Below are 17,209 nucleotides of genomic sequence, written 5' to 3'. Positions count from 1 at the left end.
ACCAGGGAAACCTGGCTGAGATCAGGGAAACCTGACCGAGACCAGGGAAACCACCACAGACGGCCCGGCCAACCGACACATAAATCCATTAACGCTCAAACCAAGGTCAGTGAAGCTAATCTGTCATTAAGGATTAGGTAATACATCCATAAGTGTGATCCATTCCACTAATCAGGCCCAATAAGGTAAGCCCATTAAAATAATATAAATAGCATGCATTCTAAGGAAAAAGGTACGTCATTTATTACTGTGCACCTACCCGAGTGCCGATCACCCGCTTTACTGACTTGAGCGTCAGAGTGCGCAGGTACCCCCATTCGGTATTCACCCAAGACCGAGAGTCGAAGGAGAAGCACGAAGGCAAGAAGGATTCCAGTGAAACCCTAGCAAGCTGCCCGACCGAAGAAGGAAGACGAAGATTTCAATAGTTCTCTAGGTCCCATCTCTCTAGCAGGAACAATAATTGTTGGGTTTTTCGTTAAGTGTGTGTGTCCTAGTGGACAAAGACAGTGCAACATTTATGATGGAAGACGATAAATCAGGTGATTTGGATAATCTAAAACCAATGACCAAGGTAAGCCTTAGCGGCATGATTCGATTTTGAGTCACAGAGTTAGCACCACCAGATTGATGGCCATAGCAGATTTGGTAAGTTTGTCTTCTTCATCTGATTTGTAGACTTAGATATTTTTGTTAATCTTTTTGGCCCTATATTCTAGCCTTTTGATAAAGATTCTTAATTTTTTACTCTTTTGTTGCTAGCTGCTACTTTCAGTTAGGCTTTTGTCTTCTTTCTCTGTTGGCTTTACGATCTTGTAGCTTTATTGTGATGCTTTTGTCGAACTTCATGATCCATCTTGCGAAACTAATATAAACTTACATGCTGTGAAGATTTGTTATTCTTTTCAAATGCTTCTGGAACTTCTGTTGTGTTTTAACATTGATATAATTTACTTCTCCATTTCTCATTGTAATTTGGAAGTTTGTTGATTATCTGATTTGTTCGGCTTCTCTGTCATTTTTTAAGAGTTTGGATGTGGGGCTTACTGGAAGCAAGTCATCTCCTGAAGAGAAGTCTGAGTTTATACCAATATTTCGGTCAGGACGAACACGTATGTATTGATGATCTTATTCAGCATATAGGTCCTGCCTCAACTATTCCTTTACCTGGAGCTTTTTACGGGGTTAGTATATTTTTGTTTTGTTTTACCTGACTTTATAATTTACACACTTGCTATTATGATAAAGCCTGATTTTTTCATTAATACGCTGCTTTTCATGTTACTTGGATGTATTTGTTCTTTACCCCTTAAGATTATATGTTTCATCAGAAAGTTGTGTTTTATAATCCAACCTTTGACACAACTGGTAATTGGAACAAATGAGTTATAGACCACGGGAGATGGTTCATTTTTTTACTGGCAGATACTGTTTTGTTCCATTCATTTTGTTGCTCACATACTGTGATCGAGACTCTATTGTTTTCATGTTAAGTTTAGCAGTTGATTAACTTGTATTGTACCCATTGTTCAGGTGTTTGATGGGCATGGAGGTACAGATGCAGCTTTGTTCATAAGAAATAACATCCTCAAATTCATAGTTGAGGACTCAAATTTTCCAACTTGCGTGGGGCAGGCAATTACAAGTGCGTTTCTGAAAGCCGATTATGCATTTGCAGATTCTAGTTCGCATGATATGTCCTCCGGGACCACTGCTTTAACTGCTCTTGTATCTGGAAGTTAATCAACTTCCATCATGATCATATTAATTATTTAATTTCAATGAATCAGTATCAGGTTTACTAGTTATGGCAAGCATTAGTCGCCTTCCTTGCATATGGGTTTTTAGATTCTACCGTAAAATTTATATATGGAAGTTGGTCCATCGTATCTTAATCAATTTTTTTTGGAAAATATTCTGGTATCTCACTCCTTTAAAGTTAACAATTCACTTTAAGGTATAAAATGAGTGAATCAAAATAGTGGTTGAAGAAGAAATTTAATACGCAATTATTACCAACACATACTTGGTAAATCATAAATGTATCATCAATGAATGACTGAAGTTATTTACCTTATCCTTTTATCCTGAATGTAAAGGAATCAAATAAAAAATTCTGAAAATTGATTCTCTCGTCAATTACTGAAGTTACTTAATACTTACATCATCTTTCGAGTTGTGAAATTTCATCGTTGATAGGACCATGATAGTTGCCAATGCCGGGGATTGCAGAGCTGTACTGGGGAGGCAAGGTAGAGCAATTGAGATGTCAAATGATCAGAAACCAGATTGCATTTCGGAAAGTGATACAATCCAAGTAGCTACGAAGATGATCAATGAAGCAAAAGACAAAACACCACCAAGGATCACACGGACCTCACCAGAGAAGCTGAGCATAAACCATCACACCAACTATTCTTCCTTTTGGTCTTCTTATAAGATACAAATATGTTGTAAATAATTTGGATTCTTTTTAGGGGTTCAAATAACAAAGATAGGCTAGAATAAGGTGCATTTAGCATAATAGGGGGTGTGGGTAGCATTTTAGCTTGTTCATAACCCTTTTGAAAGACATTTTGACTTAGTTTCTAGAAGGACAAACCTAGGATGCGGGTTTGACCTAGTCAAACCCTAAGGCTGCCCATTTTTTCCCTTTTCCATCCTACCCCTTTAGCTTGTTCTCCAAGGTTCCTTATAAACAGGAATCCTACCTAGTGTATTTTACAAGTTGAAATTAATAGAAGAAGAGTTACTCTGCACAAATTGTGTGAGGTGTTAGTGAGGTTTGAATTCCTATTAGCATTTAAGTCTTATCTTGTGAGTATTGTGAGCTCTCAAGTGACAACTATCTTCACTTATCTTGGAGGCCAATCACACTCCAAGTGGCGTGTTCCACTTCTCAAATCCACCACATAAGCTTTCTCCTTCCTTAATCTATTCTTCCATTGTCATTCCATTTTTACTCTTTGTATCATGTTCTTGTTTGGTTTTCCTTGTTTCCTTGTTCTTTAATTTCGCAACTTCTATTACTCACAAGATAAAACCTAAATGCTAAGAGGAATTCAAATCTCACTAACACCTCAGACAATTTGTGCAAAGTAACTCTTCTTGATGGAAGAGGGCCAAGCACAACCTTCCATGAAAGGCAAGAGCCAAGTCAAGAGCGTCTAAGACCAAGCTAGGAGCGTCTAAGACAAGCTAGGAGCGTCTAGGACAAGAAGACCAAGCTAGGAGCGTCTAGGACAAGCTAGAAGCGTCTAGGATAAAAAGACTTGGATCAAAGCTATGAATGAGAGAGTGGCATACTAGCACATATTCCGTGAAGGCCCATCAAGTGTAGTTTAGCTTTAATTGGGGTGTAAATAGCATAGCCATGTGGACAAATGTTTATTTTTCTGCACATTAGAATTAAGGAGGAGTTAACCTTGATTAGCTAAAGGTTTCTAGAAGCCTTCACTAATCTAGGGACGGTTTTGTGAAGCCATGTGCACCCATGTGCTCCATGTGGCCCATGTGCCTCCATGTGCGACTTCTTTACATTTCATTTGGCTTACATTTGTGTAGCATTTAGGTCATCAAATCTGGTCCTCTTTAGCCTATAAAAAGAGGAGCCTACACCTTGTATTTTGAAGATTAATGAGAGTAATGTTATGCTGTCCACATTGTGCCATACATTGCTTTTACCTAGTTTCTAGGACCTAATCTTCATCTTCACCATCTATCAAAGGGTTGGCCGAACCTCCCTTCTTCCATACTCATCATAGCTCCAAGATGAGTAATTCTTGGTCATTTTCATTTTGAGTTCTTCTTATTTCCTTGTTGTTCTTTAAATTCCATATTGTCTTGCTGTTTTTTAATTTTTGCTTTGAATTGGTGTGCTGTTTGGAAATTCCAATCGGTGCATCTTGTTCAATTGATCTTGAGCAATCCTTGTGCAATTTTTGGTAGGATTCCATACACTTTGTGTTGCTATTTTTTACTTTAGGTAATTGAGTCCTTATTGCAATTTTATTTGGTTCATTTTATGCTCTTTGAGTCTTTTAATTTCTGAATCTATATGTTTTTCCAAAATGTCATCAAATCATAGTAGTACTTTGTTTGGCTTATTTGTTTCTTGATTTTGGTCTAAATGTTTGTTTTGAATCTGCTGTGTTTTTTATCCTTTGGTGCCTTTTATTTTTAGCTTGAGTTCATATTTGTGTTTAGATCTACACAAATTCCTTTTCACCAATTCCATTGTGTTTTTCTTTTGGTATCTTGTTGTTTTTTTCCAGATTTTACAGAATCCCCTGTTTTGCATAACTCTATGCTGGCTGTTTTGCTTAAGAAAATTATTTTCCCACATAGGAAATTTCTGATTCTCTGGATTATGCAAGATTGAGGTGTTACAGAAAAGACAAAAAAAGAATCAGCTCAAAAGAGTCAATAGAAAAAAAATGATAAATATTATAAAAAGAGTGTGCAAATCTGGTGCTACAGTTGGCGTAACTGAACACTGATTTTAGAAAATTTATTAAAAAACCAACGCCAGAATTTAGTTAAGATCTTGAATTATTGGCATATAAATTTTTCAAAAGCAAATCTTAAAAGGACAACTCAGCATAAATCGGGGAAAATCACGCTCTTTGGCCCACAACAATTTTTCAGTGGTGCTGTTTTTGATTTTGAAATCAATTCTAGTGCTATTCTTAGGATCCATTTTGTGTGCCTACCTTTCTTTGAGTACCTTTATTTGCTTGTCTAATATTCTTTAGAACTCTTTCTAGTTGTCACAATTTAACTCCATTTGTGTGGTACTATTTTTCCAATTAATTTGTTTCTTGCTTTAATTCTTTGGCCTATAAATTTGGTGCTGGATTGTTTCTCAATTGGTGCTTATTTGAGTGGAAATTTGACTTGAGTGAGGTCTAGCTTGCTTGATAGGTGCTGGATTGGAGAATTAATTCCCTAATTCTAAGAGGAACAAAGGCAAGGGCAGAAACAAATAACTACCAAAAACACCACAAACATTTGGAAGGCCCAACAAAGAAAAGACAACCAAGGAAGTGCCAATAACAAAAAAAGATCAACAAAGGGAGTTTTCTTTATTTCTTTGAAACTTAACTTTTGTTAATTACTTCTTTAATTACGTGATTAGACAGTGAGTGTGTCTTCAAGGGCTCCAAGTGTCCAAGAAGCCTCACCTAGGGCCGACTAGTGTAGAACTATCTAGTTTAGCAAATTGTTAATTGTTTTAATTGCATCTCTTTGCTTAATTAGTTACGCTTTTCAATTGTCTTGTTTTGTTTAAAGCTTTGTTAAGCTTGGTTAATTAGTTAGTTTGCATTGCTTTCTTGCATTAAAATTTTGATTTCTCCAACTTAATTGTGTTTTAAGTGGTTTACCAAGAGAAAACTTTGTGTGAAGGCATTAAGGGATAGTTTTTGGCTAAGGCAAGACTTGGTATTTAAGTAGTCCATTGTGACTCACCTCCCTTACCTGGAAGACTACCTTCTTTGACTTCCCTAAATTTTCTCAAAGTAAAATACTTCGACACACAAAGCTCTAGTCATGTCTTCTTCTTCTCATTCTGCAAAGAAAGTGAAGTAAAATCTTTAAAAACTCTTTTGAGAGAAGTTTCACAAGCTGTGCAAATGATTTCATCTAAACAATTGGAGAATGAGACCAAGACTAATAAATTGACTAAAGCAAAGGATGAGAAGTCTCAATTTTCAAAAAAATTACATTCTCATGCATCTAGCTCTAAACATCATGATTATCTTGGGGAAGAAAGTCTTAGGACAAATGAATATCATCAACCATCCCCTAGGAGAGCTAGAAAAGAGAGACAAGAAAACCTAAAGGAAGTTAAGGTAGAGCTACCTCATTTCTATGGAAAAGAAGATGTAGAAACATATCTATATGGGGAGATGAGGGTAGAGCATTTGTTTGCTTACAACCATGTGAGTGAAGAAAAGAAAGTACCCTTAGCTACCTTAAGTTTTCAATGTGATGCTATGTATTGGTGGAATGCCCTAAAAGGAGAGAGACATCTCCACTAGGATCCTCCCATTACATCTTGGAATGACCTTAGGGGAGCCTTGAGATGTCGCCATATTCCCTCACATTACAATAGGAAGTTGATGGACAAGCTCCAAAGACTTCATCAAAAAGATATGAGTGTAGAAGAATATTGGCAAAAGATGATATCATATATTGAGAGGGCAAGGATTAATGAGGACAACCATACCACCATAGCTAGGTTTCTAAGTGGTCTCAAACTTGAGATAAGAAACAAAGTTGAACTTTTACCTTATAGAGACTTAAATGACTTGATTCAACTTAGCATTAAAGTTGAAAAACAAATTTTGAGAAAACAATCAAGTCAAAAACAAAGTTCATACTATGAATCTTATGACAAGGATGAGTTCCATAGAGGGGAAGAACGTATACAAGAACCATCTCTAGAACTTTCCCAAAACCTAACCAAGCATATCTCTCACACTCAAGCTAGAGAAATTCCATCTCTAGAATACCTTGGCAATGATCAATTAACATCTCAATGTTCCAATGAAAGATCTATGATCTTAAGGGACAAAGATGAGAATAGTAGCCAAGAAAAAGAAGCTAGTGAGAGTGATGAAAATGTAAAAATAGAAAAGAAAGAAAACCATGTGAAACAAAAGGCGTGGGAAAAGAGTGTCCCTTCCCACAAGGTCATTCAACAAGGCAAGCACATTGAAAATACCCTTGAAAACATGCTTCTTGTTGAACAACCTAGCCTTACGTCTTGTAAAGGAACACTTGCAAGCATAAGCAAGAAAGAAGAGTTTTTAAAAGAAGCTTGCATAGATAAAGATTATTTCTCATATGTGCTAGGATATCACCAAGTGAATGTCAAGTTATCTATAAGCATCTACCAAAACAATTTTTTATGTGAAGTAGTGCCTAAAGAAACTTGTCATGTCTTATTGAGACAACCATTGCAAAGTGTACAAATTTTCATAAACAATGGTTGTAACAACGAGACTATCTTTACACATAAGAGAAAAAGTCTTCATGAAGGAGAACTCATGGGCCAAATTAGAGTTGATAAAACTCTAGAGCTTTTAAAAGGAAAACTTTTGTCCCCCATGAGAAAAGAAGTTCAAAGACATTACTTTAGGTATAATTCTTGTTTTCAAACTACACCTAAGGCAACGTCTCAAGAACTCTATACTCCTTCACCTTTTGTAAATGATCCTTGGGAAGACACAAATTTCATTTTAGAGCTTCGTAGGACAACAAAAGGTTTTGATTTAATTTTCATGGATAAACTCTTCTCTAGAGAAGTGCTACATCTTCATGGTTTATCCTCAAGCATAGTGTTGGATAGAGCTCCAAATTTCGCAAGCCATGATTTGAGGATTCTCTTTGGAAAAACTTGCAACTAAGTTGTACACTTTAAATTCTTATCATCCTCAAAGGCATGGTCAAAATACATTTGAAAATCTAGCTCTTTCTACTATGCCTAGAGTAATCATAAAAGACAAACACAACTCTAGAGATGAGCATACACACCATAAAGTAGTTATATTTCTACTTTTGAGGTTGTAGGTGGGCTAAATCATCTTTCTTCTTTTGAGTTGTTACCAACTCCTATAGGATTTGTGCCTAAGGAGAAAGTAACCACAATTGAAAATTTTAAAATGCATAAGATGATTAGAGAACACATACAACAATCAAAAAAGAAATATTGTAAAAAGTTGCCAAACACAAAAGAAAAACAAAAATGGCAACTTAGTGAAATTAATTTTCAAACTGACACCTCTGATGATTTCCGTAGGTACACGTTTAGCCCGGGAGGGCAATCCTAGTTCTTAAAGCAAGAGGCTGCTATCCGAGATCAAGTCTGAAGATCTGAGGATAGATCTTCTCAAGAAGGAGGAGATGATGGACACCATCCAGCCACAACCATCCCCCTAGGAAGCAAAAGCATTGGATTTGAGGACAAATCCTTTTCAAGAGGGAGGGGATGATGGAAGAGGGCCAAGCACAACCTTCCATGAAAGGCAAGAGCCAAGTCAAGAGCGTCTAAGACCAAGCTAGGAGCGTCTAAGACAAGCTAGGAGCGTCTAGGACAAGAAGACCAAGCTAGGAGCGTCTAGGACAAGCTAGGAGCGTCTAGGATAAGAAGACTTGGATCAAATCTATGAATGAGAGAGTGGCATACTAGCACATATTCCGTGAAGGCCCATCAAGTGTAGTTTAGCTTTAATTGGGGTGTAAATAGCATAGCCATGTGGACAAATGTTTATTTTTCTGCACATTAGAATTAAGGAGGAGTTAACCTTGATTAGCTAAAGGTTTCTAGAAGCCTTCACTAATCTAGGGACGGTTTTGTGAAGCCATGTGCACCCATGTGCTCCATGTGGCCCATGTGCCTCCATGTGCGACTTCTTTACATTTCATTTGGCTTACATTTGTGTAGCATTTAGGTCATCAAATCTGGTCCTCTTTAGCCTATAAAAAGAGGAGCCTACACCTTGTATTTTGAAGATTAATGAGAGTAATGTTATGCTGTCCACATTGTGCCATACATTGCTTTTGCCTAGTTTCTAGGACCTAATCTTCATCTTCACAATCTATCAAAGGGCTGGCCGAACCTCCCTTCTTCCATACTCATCATGCACCTTCAAGATCACCACAACTCCTAGGAGGATCTTGCCCATTTCAATCCATAGCTTCCGCACCATTTTTCACAACATCCAAGAAGAGCTCCATGAGAATGCCATCACTTCTTCTATTAATTTCAACTGGTAAAATACACTAGGTAGGCTTCCTATTTATAGGTGAAGGAGCCTTGGAGAACAAGCTAAAGGGATAGGATGGAAAAAGGGAAAAATGGGCAGCCTTAGGTTTGACTAAGTCAAAGCCGCATCCTAGGCTTGTCCTTCTAGAAACTAAGTCAAAATGCCTTATAAATGGGCTAAGAACAAACTAAAATGCTACCCACACCCCCTATTATGCTAAAAACACCTTATTCTAGCATATCTTTGCTATTTGAACCATTAAAGAGAGTCAAAATTATTTATAACATATTTGTATCTTATAAGAAGACCAAAAGGAAGAATAGTTGGTGTGATGGTTTATGCTTAACTCCTCTGATGAAGTTCATGTGATCCTTGGTGGAGTTATGAATTAGTCGTTGATTTGAGATGACTGTTCACCGTGTGTTTTGTTTTTTGCTTCCTTAGTCATCTTCATAACTACTTGGGTTGTATTAGAAATGTTTAGGATTGAGAAACTTGGTGGAGTGGTGGATACTTGAACAGGCACTTATCTGTTTCCCGTGCCTTGGGAGACTGGCACATGAAGGGTCCCAAGGGTTCTACCTGTCCCTTAAGTTCTGAGCCAGAGCTGCAGGAAATCAACCTGAGTGAGGATGACAACTACTTGATCATGGGCTGTGACGGCCTATGGGATGTAATGAGTAACCAATGTGCTGTGACCATGGCAAGGAAAGAACTAATGATACATAATGATCCTCAAAGGTGCTCCAGAGAGCTGGTTAGAGAGGCTCTGAAAGCGTAACTCTTGTGATAATTTGACTATTATTGTGATATGTTTCTCCCCAGATCCTCCTCCTAGGATAGAGACACCTCCTTCTCGAGTCAGGAGGAGTATATCGGCAGACGGTCTCAATTTACTTGAGGGTGTGTTGGACTATTAATGTTGGTTCTTTATGGTTGTTTAGGTTTAGAAAGGATGGATTTTGTTGTGTGTATAAAAAAACTGATATTGATCATTGACACGGAGGTTGCTGGAGGATCTTGCCTCTCCATTGCTAGTGCTGCCCCATACATTTGAGCTTATTTTTATTTGTTCACCTTCCTAACTCCACTTAGATCTATCTTCTTGTACATATGAGATCAGAAGTTTCTTCATTTTCATGAATTATATTTTCAACACTCGCGATTACTTTGCTCTCAAGAATAGTATAATTCGAGGGAGAAGAAATGCAAGATAGGTGACATTGTTAGGAATAAAGGTAGCAGTAAGATCGCTGAAAGGTTTAACCAGGATACTCTGACAACACACATCATGATCATACTAACTACTGAATCTTTGAGAATAGTCTAAAATTTTGCAAATTATTGGTCTAATAACGTGTTGATCTTGGATATGGATGAAATCTTTTTCATTATACTCCAGATCAAATTTACAAGGCCATCTCCAACTGTGATTAAAGTTGGGAACTTATGCTGATGATTTTTTTTGGTTGTAAAATAATTTCTTATAAAAGAACTGACTATTTTAAGAGATAAGGGATAGAGTTCTTAAATTTTATGTAGCAGCGTCTGGTCCACTAGAAATAAGTTAAAAGAACTCGGATGACTTCTCAGTTATGTATCTATTATTCAACAGTAGACGTCATATCTTACTGAATTACTAGGTATTACAAAATATTTATAAAATACAGAAAACAAAATAAAATTTGTAGAGCGCAGAGCACAACCCCCTTATAATTAGAGAGTTCGGTCCACCATATTGCTGAAAGAGTCTTCTTCTGTAACGAGAACAAAGATCATTTCAACAGTAACAAATTATCCTATCCATTCTGTCAATTTTTAACTGTCTCAAAAGCTGATATTTTCAGCCACCGGAGTTCCATGGTTTTAGAGCTCTTCATCATGTTCATCGTCATCAGCCTCTGCCGCGTGTGATACACTGTATGAATATAGCCACTTCTAGTCATCTTCATATAGTATGAGTTTGATGTAAATGGATTTTGAGACTTCAGAACATAAAATACAAATCCCAAGAAATATTTAAAGCTAATAATGACAATATCAAAAGCATTATTTCTTCTATTATAAAATGAAAATCGATAAAACACCGTTCCAAGTTAGTTGTCAGTGACCTTCTAAGTGCGAAACCATCCTACATGGGTCAAAGGTCACTACTACCAATCATCAAGATGCATTCAAATTCGTTTCTAGAAACCCATTACTAGGTCACCTTACTCATGCTAGAAGTTATAATGTTCATAATCAATAAACAAAGATATTATCTTTTAGAACATTCAACTTGATTGGACACTCAAATAACGATTTTAGAACATGAATTCAACAAATGTATGTCTGGCTTATCAAGGAAACCAATAAGTGAAGATAAATTCCCACAATTATCTTTGAAGTTACCTCGTTTGACTGCAATGTTTGCTTAAATCTTCGCAAAGAACTTTGCTCACACCTCCCACTTTAACGGATCCTTTTTTGATCAATTCAGCCAACTGCCATCATTTGGAAAATAAAAACCATCATTTCTATATAACAAAGATGAATACATAGGCATCAAATGCTGAAAAATCAGAACATGAAAATTCACCTCATCCTCCGTGTCTTCAAGTAATCTGGTCATAGTGCAGACATGGTTTGTGTACATGCGTAATACATAAGTTTTTAATATCACTTGTTGCAAAGATAAAGGCAAAGCTTTGATGCCATAAGTATCCCTGTTAAATAATATAACTAGAGTAAAGTATACAACTAGTTGCCTCTTACCTTCCACAATAAGAAGATATGTCTTTTGAATATGCCCGAGCTTCTTGCTTATCTGCCATAAGAAGAATTTAGAAAATAGTATTTGTTCAGAAAACTACCATGAGAAATGAAGAAATCTCTAATTTTTTATTTATTTGCTGCATTAAAAAAAGAAGTAAATAACTAAAATGTCAACCACAGGAATAGTCATCACAATGCAAAAAACTGCAATATTTAACATGTTAGTTTGATAGAAACAAATACCCATGAAAGAGTACATGTGATAAGTGCCCAAAAACTTGGGGAACTCTCCTTTAAAGCTAGCTATCAAGGGAGAATGAAGCAACTTAAGTATTAAGAAGTACCCAAGCAGTTGGAAAACTACTCTCAAGCTAACTTTTAAGGGTAGAGAACAAAACACTCAAATACAAATACTTCATCGAGTACATATTGGACTCAGGCACCCCATATAGGTAGCCTTTTTTGGGTTCCCAAAAACTAGCTCTGATACCAATTAATAAGTTAATAAGTACTAAACACTTGAGGAATCCACCCTCAAAAAACTAACTAATAAGAGAAGAAAACAAAACACCCAAATATTCCCACCAAGCATCTCATGCTACTGAATATGGGCTTAAACACCCCATACCCAAGCCCCTGTCAACATGCCACACAGTGAAATAAGGATTTCAAAGCAAGACATATGTATGTATCGTAAGTCATAAGTTGATAAAATACCATGCAAACATCTGAAACCAACGTAATAATGAATACTAGAATAATCCTATTAAATTGCAGTGATCTTCTGTCCAGTAATTAAAGACTAGCACTCAAAATGCTAATAATATATATATATATATATATATATATATATATATATATTCTTATCTTGTTTGTGTGAATTTTTGGAATAGCTTAAATTTAGCAGCCCTATATATTTTGCCACATCAAGCAAAGTAATTGTTAATCTCTTGTAATTTTTAATTGTTCAATATTCACTGCACTGTTGAGTAACATAAAGCCCCAAATTCTAGAAAAGACAGTCACAACATTAAAAGAAAGCATGGGTGTTTTCTTAATTACAATCCCCAGTCATTGTTTGCCATGAAAACTTGAATACTTAAGATTAAACCCATCTAGAAATATATGGGCAGTAAAACAGAGTGAGAAATTGCATATACTGGAGTATGCTAGATCAACTCTGGATGAAATAGAGTGCATACTTGTGAGGTTATTGAAGCTATCCACTTTGAACCATTCATAGGTACTTGTATCTTTCTGCAAAAATAAATGGAAATAGAAAGCCAATAACATCCATTTTAGAGTATCTAAATATGAGCATAAGCAAAGGTGGGAAAGGTGTATTAGTTGATTCGATAAAAAAGTATGATACATTTATAAACTATAAGTAAATTTCAAATCAGAAATGTAGACACTAACACCACAAAAAGCTACAGATTTCGAAAGTGGAACAGTAAAGAACAAGTAAACTAAGCACCTTTAGAGTATAATCTTGCATCTTTTCGCAAAGGTCGTCAAGAAGCTCAACAACTCTTAGCTCGCTAACTCTGTGTATTGTATAAAACAGTTTCAAAGTTATGCAGTCATAAGATGTTAGTAACCAAGTAGAGCAAAAACGTTTGTCCTCGAGAGATCAACATACAGAGATGTAATTATAACTGTTTGAAGAAATCAGATGACCAAATGTTCAGTGTCAGATGTCAGATTGAATTCTGAAAATGAAAAGGTAGAAGATTCAGTCGCCAATAACTCTCTACCATACTATAATTTCAACCATTCCCCAGGCTACGACCGGAAATGGAATCATGAAAGTGCACTTTAGAGAATAAAATACCCTCACAAGTCACAATCGTTAATTAGAAAATTAACTTTGATAATTATGAAGAAATCAAATACATACATAAACTCCAAAATTAATTACAATTTCAACCGTTGATTTTCCAGTAATCAATAATGAAGGCACATTTTATCATCTAAATCCAAAAAGTAGCTTCATCTCACACCCTCCAATAGAAAAGGAACTTGGTATCTTCCCACCCCATTCCACTCCATTTCCTCCTCATTTGACATCAATCCAAATATATTCTCGTAATTCATAGAGATGTTGAAATTGAAGAGGGCATAGACACATATTTAGATATATGTACCTGTAATCGATTAGCTTTCCTTCACGCTGACCTTTGGAGTCTAAGCGATGGCGCATATCCAAGTGATTCCGTGGCCTCTCCTGCGGAAACGCAATGTCTGATTCGATCATGTAACCTAAAATTAAAGAACCATAAAATTGAAAAAAAAATAAAAAATAAAGACGTTACGCTGGAAAGCCCAATCTCCAGCTCCTCCTGCAAGGTGCAAACCATTGTCAGACCTAAATAACAAATGATTTACCACAACATATCAAATGAAGAATAAGATCAAATCAACGATACGCGATTCGATAACATCATATAATAAAAGTGATATAGAAGATAGAATTAAATGGATCTATATTATATAAGCAATGTTATGAGTTTGATTGGGGAGAAAATGTGGACGGCATAGCATAGATACCGCGACGGCTTTGCAGGCGGCGCATTTGTCATGAACGGCATGAGAAGTTCTGGTTAAGATTCCGATGAGCACGAAGAAACAGAGATGCAGCATTGACATTGACCCTGACATCGTCTTCTCTTTACCTCACTCCCTGTCTCTGCAGTTCTGTATCGAGATATTCAAATGCTCTTTTATCTATTATGATTAACCATGTCGATCTAATAAGGAAATTTCAATATTTTCATTCAAAACAATGCACGTGTTTAACGTATTGATTAAATATTTTAGTGTATACATTAAATCATAAACAAATTCCATAAAAAATAAAAGTTACTTATTAAATATTAATAACTAGTGATTTATTAAATAATTAAAATAATATTTTTGGTTAATACTTTTTTTAGGTTAAAGAATTCTTATTTTTAAATTTTATTAGGCTACATCTTCAATTCTAATAGTGTGGAATTTATCTAATTGAGTCTGTTAAAATAAGAAAACGAAGCACCATAAACTAGAAGCACAATATCTAGAAAGTTATAGAAAAATGTTTTGTTGACTCTTTATTCTCTTTTGGTGATGTGGTACATATCCTGGTACATACTGTTGTCTAATGAATTCATGTTCTGCTTTCCACATTGCAGCCCTAAATAAAAACTTCACGATCCCCCTCTCTAAACAATTTACATTAAAGAAGCTCTATAGTCAGCGTAATTAGGGTGCTTAAAACCGAACCAACCTAATTTGAAAGCAGAAACCGCTAAGTGAGATACCAATTTTCATTGAATTCCGGCAAATTATGTTTTTTTTCCCAAATTGGGTCATTCACAGGAATGCAGGATCCGAATGCTAATCCATGGTGGCTTAGATGCTCCGATGTAAAATTTTGGCTGGATCGTTGATAAGAACAACGTTGGATTAGTTTAGTAATCTGCCGGATGGATCAGCTACTTCCTTGGAAGCTTTTGTGCATTTGTTTGTTGCTCACTTTGCGGCAAATAAAGCCAAACCGCCAATCACAACAGATTTGTTTGAAGTCAAACAATCAAGAGGAGAGTGGATAAAACAATATCTGCGATGTTTCAATGAGGTGGTAGTACAATGTTCTAGTTAATTTAAGGTCGGTCGGCATCTGGATGAGCTTCTGGTGATCTCTCTTCAAGTACCTTCTGGGAATGAGGGGGCTCCTCTTGTGATGTCACTCCGACACTCAAGTCAGTAAGAGCATAAATATAATGACTGTACTGTCCCGTCCCCGGGCGTTGACCAAAGTCAAAGTCAAAACCAAAGTCAAACATATGGTGGGACCCATCAAGGGGGCCCAGGGAGGAAAGTCAACGGGTTGACCGCTTGAGGCGTCGCCAGGATGAGGCGTCGCTAGGATGAGACGTCGCCAGGATGAGACGTCGCCAGGTTAAGGCATCGACGGTGTCACCCACCGATGCCCACTGGTAGGAAAGACCGTGGAGGGGGCGACACCCCGAGGGGCCTCAGTACCTCAGAGCAGTAAGAGACAGGTGGCTCCAAGGCCATAGTTTAGTACTAGTAGGGGGTAACCTGACTCGTGAAGTACCCACGCCACCTCTGGGAGACCCCTGGGATAGATACGACCCATAAGAGGGCCACGCCCAGGGGCGAACCATGTGCGTAGTACGAGAGGAAGGTAGATACACTCCCAGGGCAAGTGACTAGAGGCTGGGGTGCATAAGTTAGCACCCAGAAAGTCACCCCTTGCGCCAGATGCACTTCGAGAAAGGAGGACTTACACGATGTAATGTCCCTAAGTTGGGTTACGGCGCTGTAAGGCTCTCCACGTAGAATAACGATCAAGTCAGAAGAACACATGACAGTAAGCATTGAAACATCAAGGTATATAAGTTTCCCTGAAAGTTTGCTAAGGTACGTTTTTATTCAGTTTACGTTTTGAACGCTTTAAAGCACTTTAAACGCTTTAAATGCTTTGAACGTTTTAAACGCGTCAAACGTTTCTAAGTGCTTTAAGTGCGCTTTAAAACTCTTTAAATGCGCTTTAAGACGCTTTAAATGCTTTAGACGTTTAAAAGAGGCTTTAGACGTTTGAGACAGGGTCCAGACTCAGTTTTACACACACACACACACTCTAGTTGCTTGCTCGCGAACCCACTGTACGCACAGGCAATTAGGGAGAAATCTGTTACTCAGTTATTTTACCACCTTTAGAGCATCCATTCACGGTGCTCCGATACGGAGGTGTGTCTTTTGATGTTTCTCGCTTGCTGACTTGATCGTCGGAGTGCAAACGGCTGCGAGGGCGCCCCTTTGTTCACTTCTTTCGGGAACTCATGGCGGTGAAGGGTGGGGATTTGGAACAAAGACGAGGGAGTCCTTGATACGTGAGTCTTAGCTACGCACGAAGCACAATCTGGTCAACCGGCGGGAACAATGACTATAATATAAAATAGAAGTTGAGAGTACTCCCTGTGTTGTTTATTAGATGATTAGATGATGTGTTGCTTTCTGTAGAGCATAATCAGGTATATATAAACTGAATTGTAACCTCTTCGCCTTTAGTCATGATTCTGTCTTAATTGAGTCATTAGGGATGATTAAGTCTAATTGATTGAGATCCCTTGACTTGTGCTCCCTCATAATGTTAGATACACAGGTCAGGAAACGACCCATAAATGACCAAACATCGGGTCATGCCCATGACCTAACATGCCCCCAAGCCTCAGGCACAAGTCAATGAGGCTAATAAGTTCATATCCATTATTTAAATTGATTGGTATCAGATCCATTTCACAACATGATTGGGCTCTACACTTCTTTTACCTACAATAGATATAATTTAAAACTTACAAACTGGAGTGAGATTGACATCTCCTTCCTAAACTAGACCAATCGTTGTCGACATTTTCTTCGTCTAATAGATCACCATTTCCTTTACCTGCAAAAAAAAATATTTTTTTGGTACCTTACTAGGATCTTCACTTGATTAAGGATTTTTTGTTACCTTATCAAGCTCTTCACTTGATTACGGTATGACCTTCGTTATTACCGTTGTTATTACCGTCGATATTGTTATTGTTATTGTTATTTTTATTGTTATTGTTATTGTTATTGTTACTATTATTGTTACTATTATTATTACTCTTATTATTACTATTATTATTACT

At 37.0% G+C, this 17,209-nt stretch overlaps 1 protein-coding gene and 1 pseudogene across 2 annotated transcripts; one reads left to right on the top strand and one right to left on the bottom strand.

Moving 5' to 3' along the window:
- Positions 1 to 213: 213 nt before the first annotated feature.
- Positions 214 to 9,691, top strand: LOC137820583 (putative protein phosphatase 2C 27; annotated as a pseudogene).
- Positions 9,692 to 10,334: 643 nt separating this feature from the next.
- Positions 10,335 to 14,264, bottom strand: LOC137821866 (TLR4 regulator/MIR-interacting MSAP protein). Of its 2 annotated transcripts, XM_090295592.1 has the most exons (10): positions 14,076 to 14,249; positions 13,841 to 13,867; positions 13,673 to 13,752; positions 13,168 to 13,237; positions 13,003 to 13,072; positions 12,728 to 12,782; positions 11,526 to 11,577; positions 11,350 to 11,374; positions 11,163 to 11,254; positions 10,335 to 10,689 (listed from the first exon to the last, which is right to left on the bottom strand). In XM_090295592.1, the coding sequence occupies exons 5-10, from the start codon at positions 13,021 to 13,023 to the stop codon at positions 10,638 to 10,640; spliced, it is 297 nt and encodes a 98-aa protein (XP_090151718.1). In that variant the 5' UTR covers positions 13,024 to 13,072; positions 13,168 to 13,237; positions 13,673 to 13,752; positions 13,841 to 13,867; positions 14,076 to 14,249; the 3' UTR covers positions 10,335 to 10,637. The 2 variants fall into 2 exon arrangements, with proteins under 2 accessions (XP_090151718.1, XP_068482755.1); XM_068626654.1 differs by lacking the exon at positions 13,168 to 13,237 and having other exon boundaries at positions 14,076 to 14,264.
- Positions 14,265 to 17,209: the final 2,945 nt, after the last annotated feature.

This window comes from Phaseolus vulgaris, chromosome 9, assembly GCF_051622355.1.
Source record: "Phaseolus vulgaris cultivar YP4 chromosome 9, ASM5162235v1, whole genome shotgun sequence".
Taxonomy (NCBI): domain Eukaryota; kingdom Viridiplantae; phylum Streptophyta; class Magnoliopsida; order Fabales; family Fabaceae; genus Phaseolus; species Phaseolus vulgaris.
The sequence above is the reverse complement of the archived record's forward strand: the minus strand, read 5'-3'. Positions and strand labels throughout refer to the sequence as shown.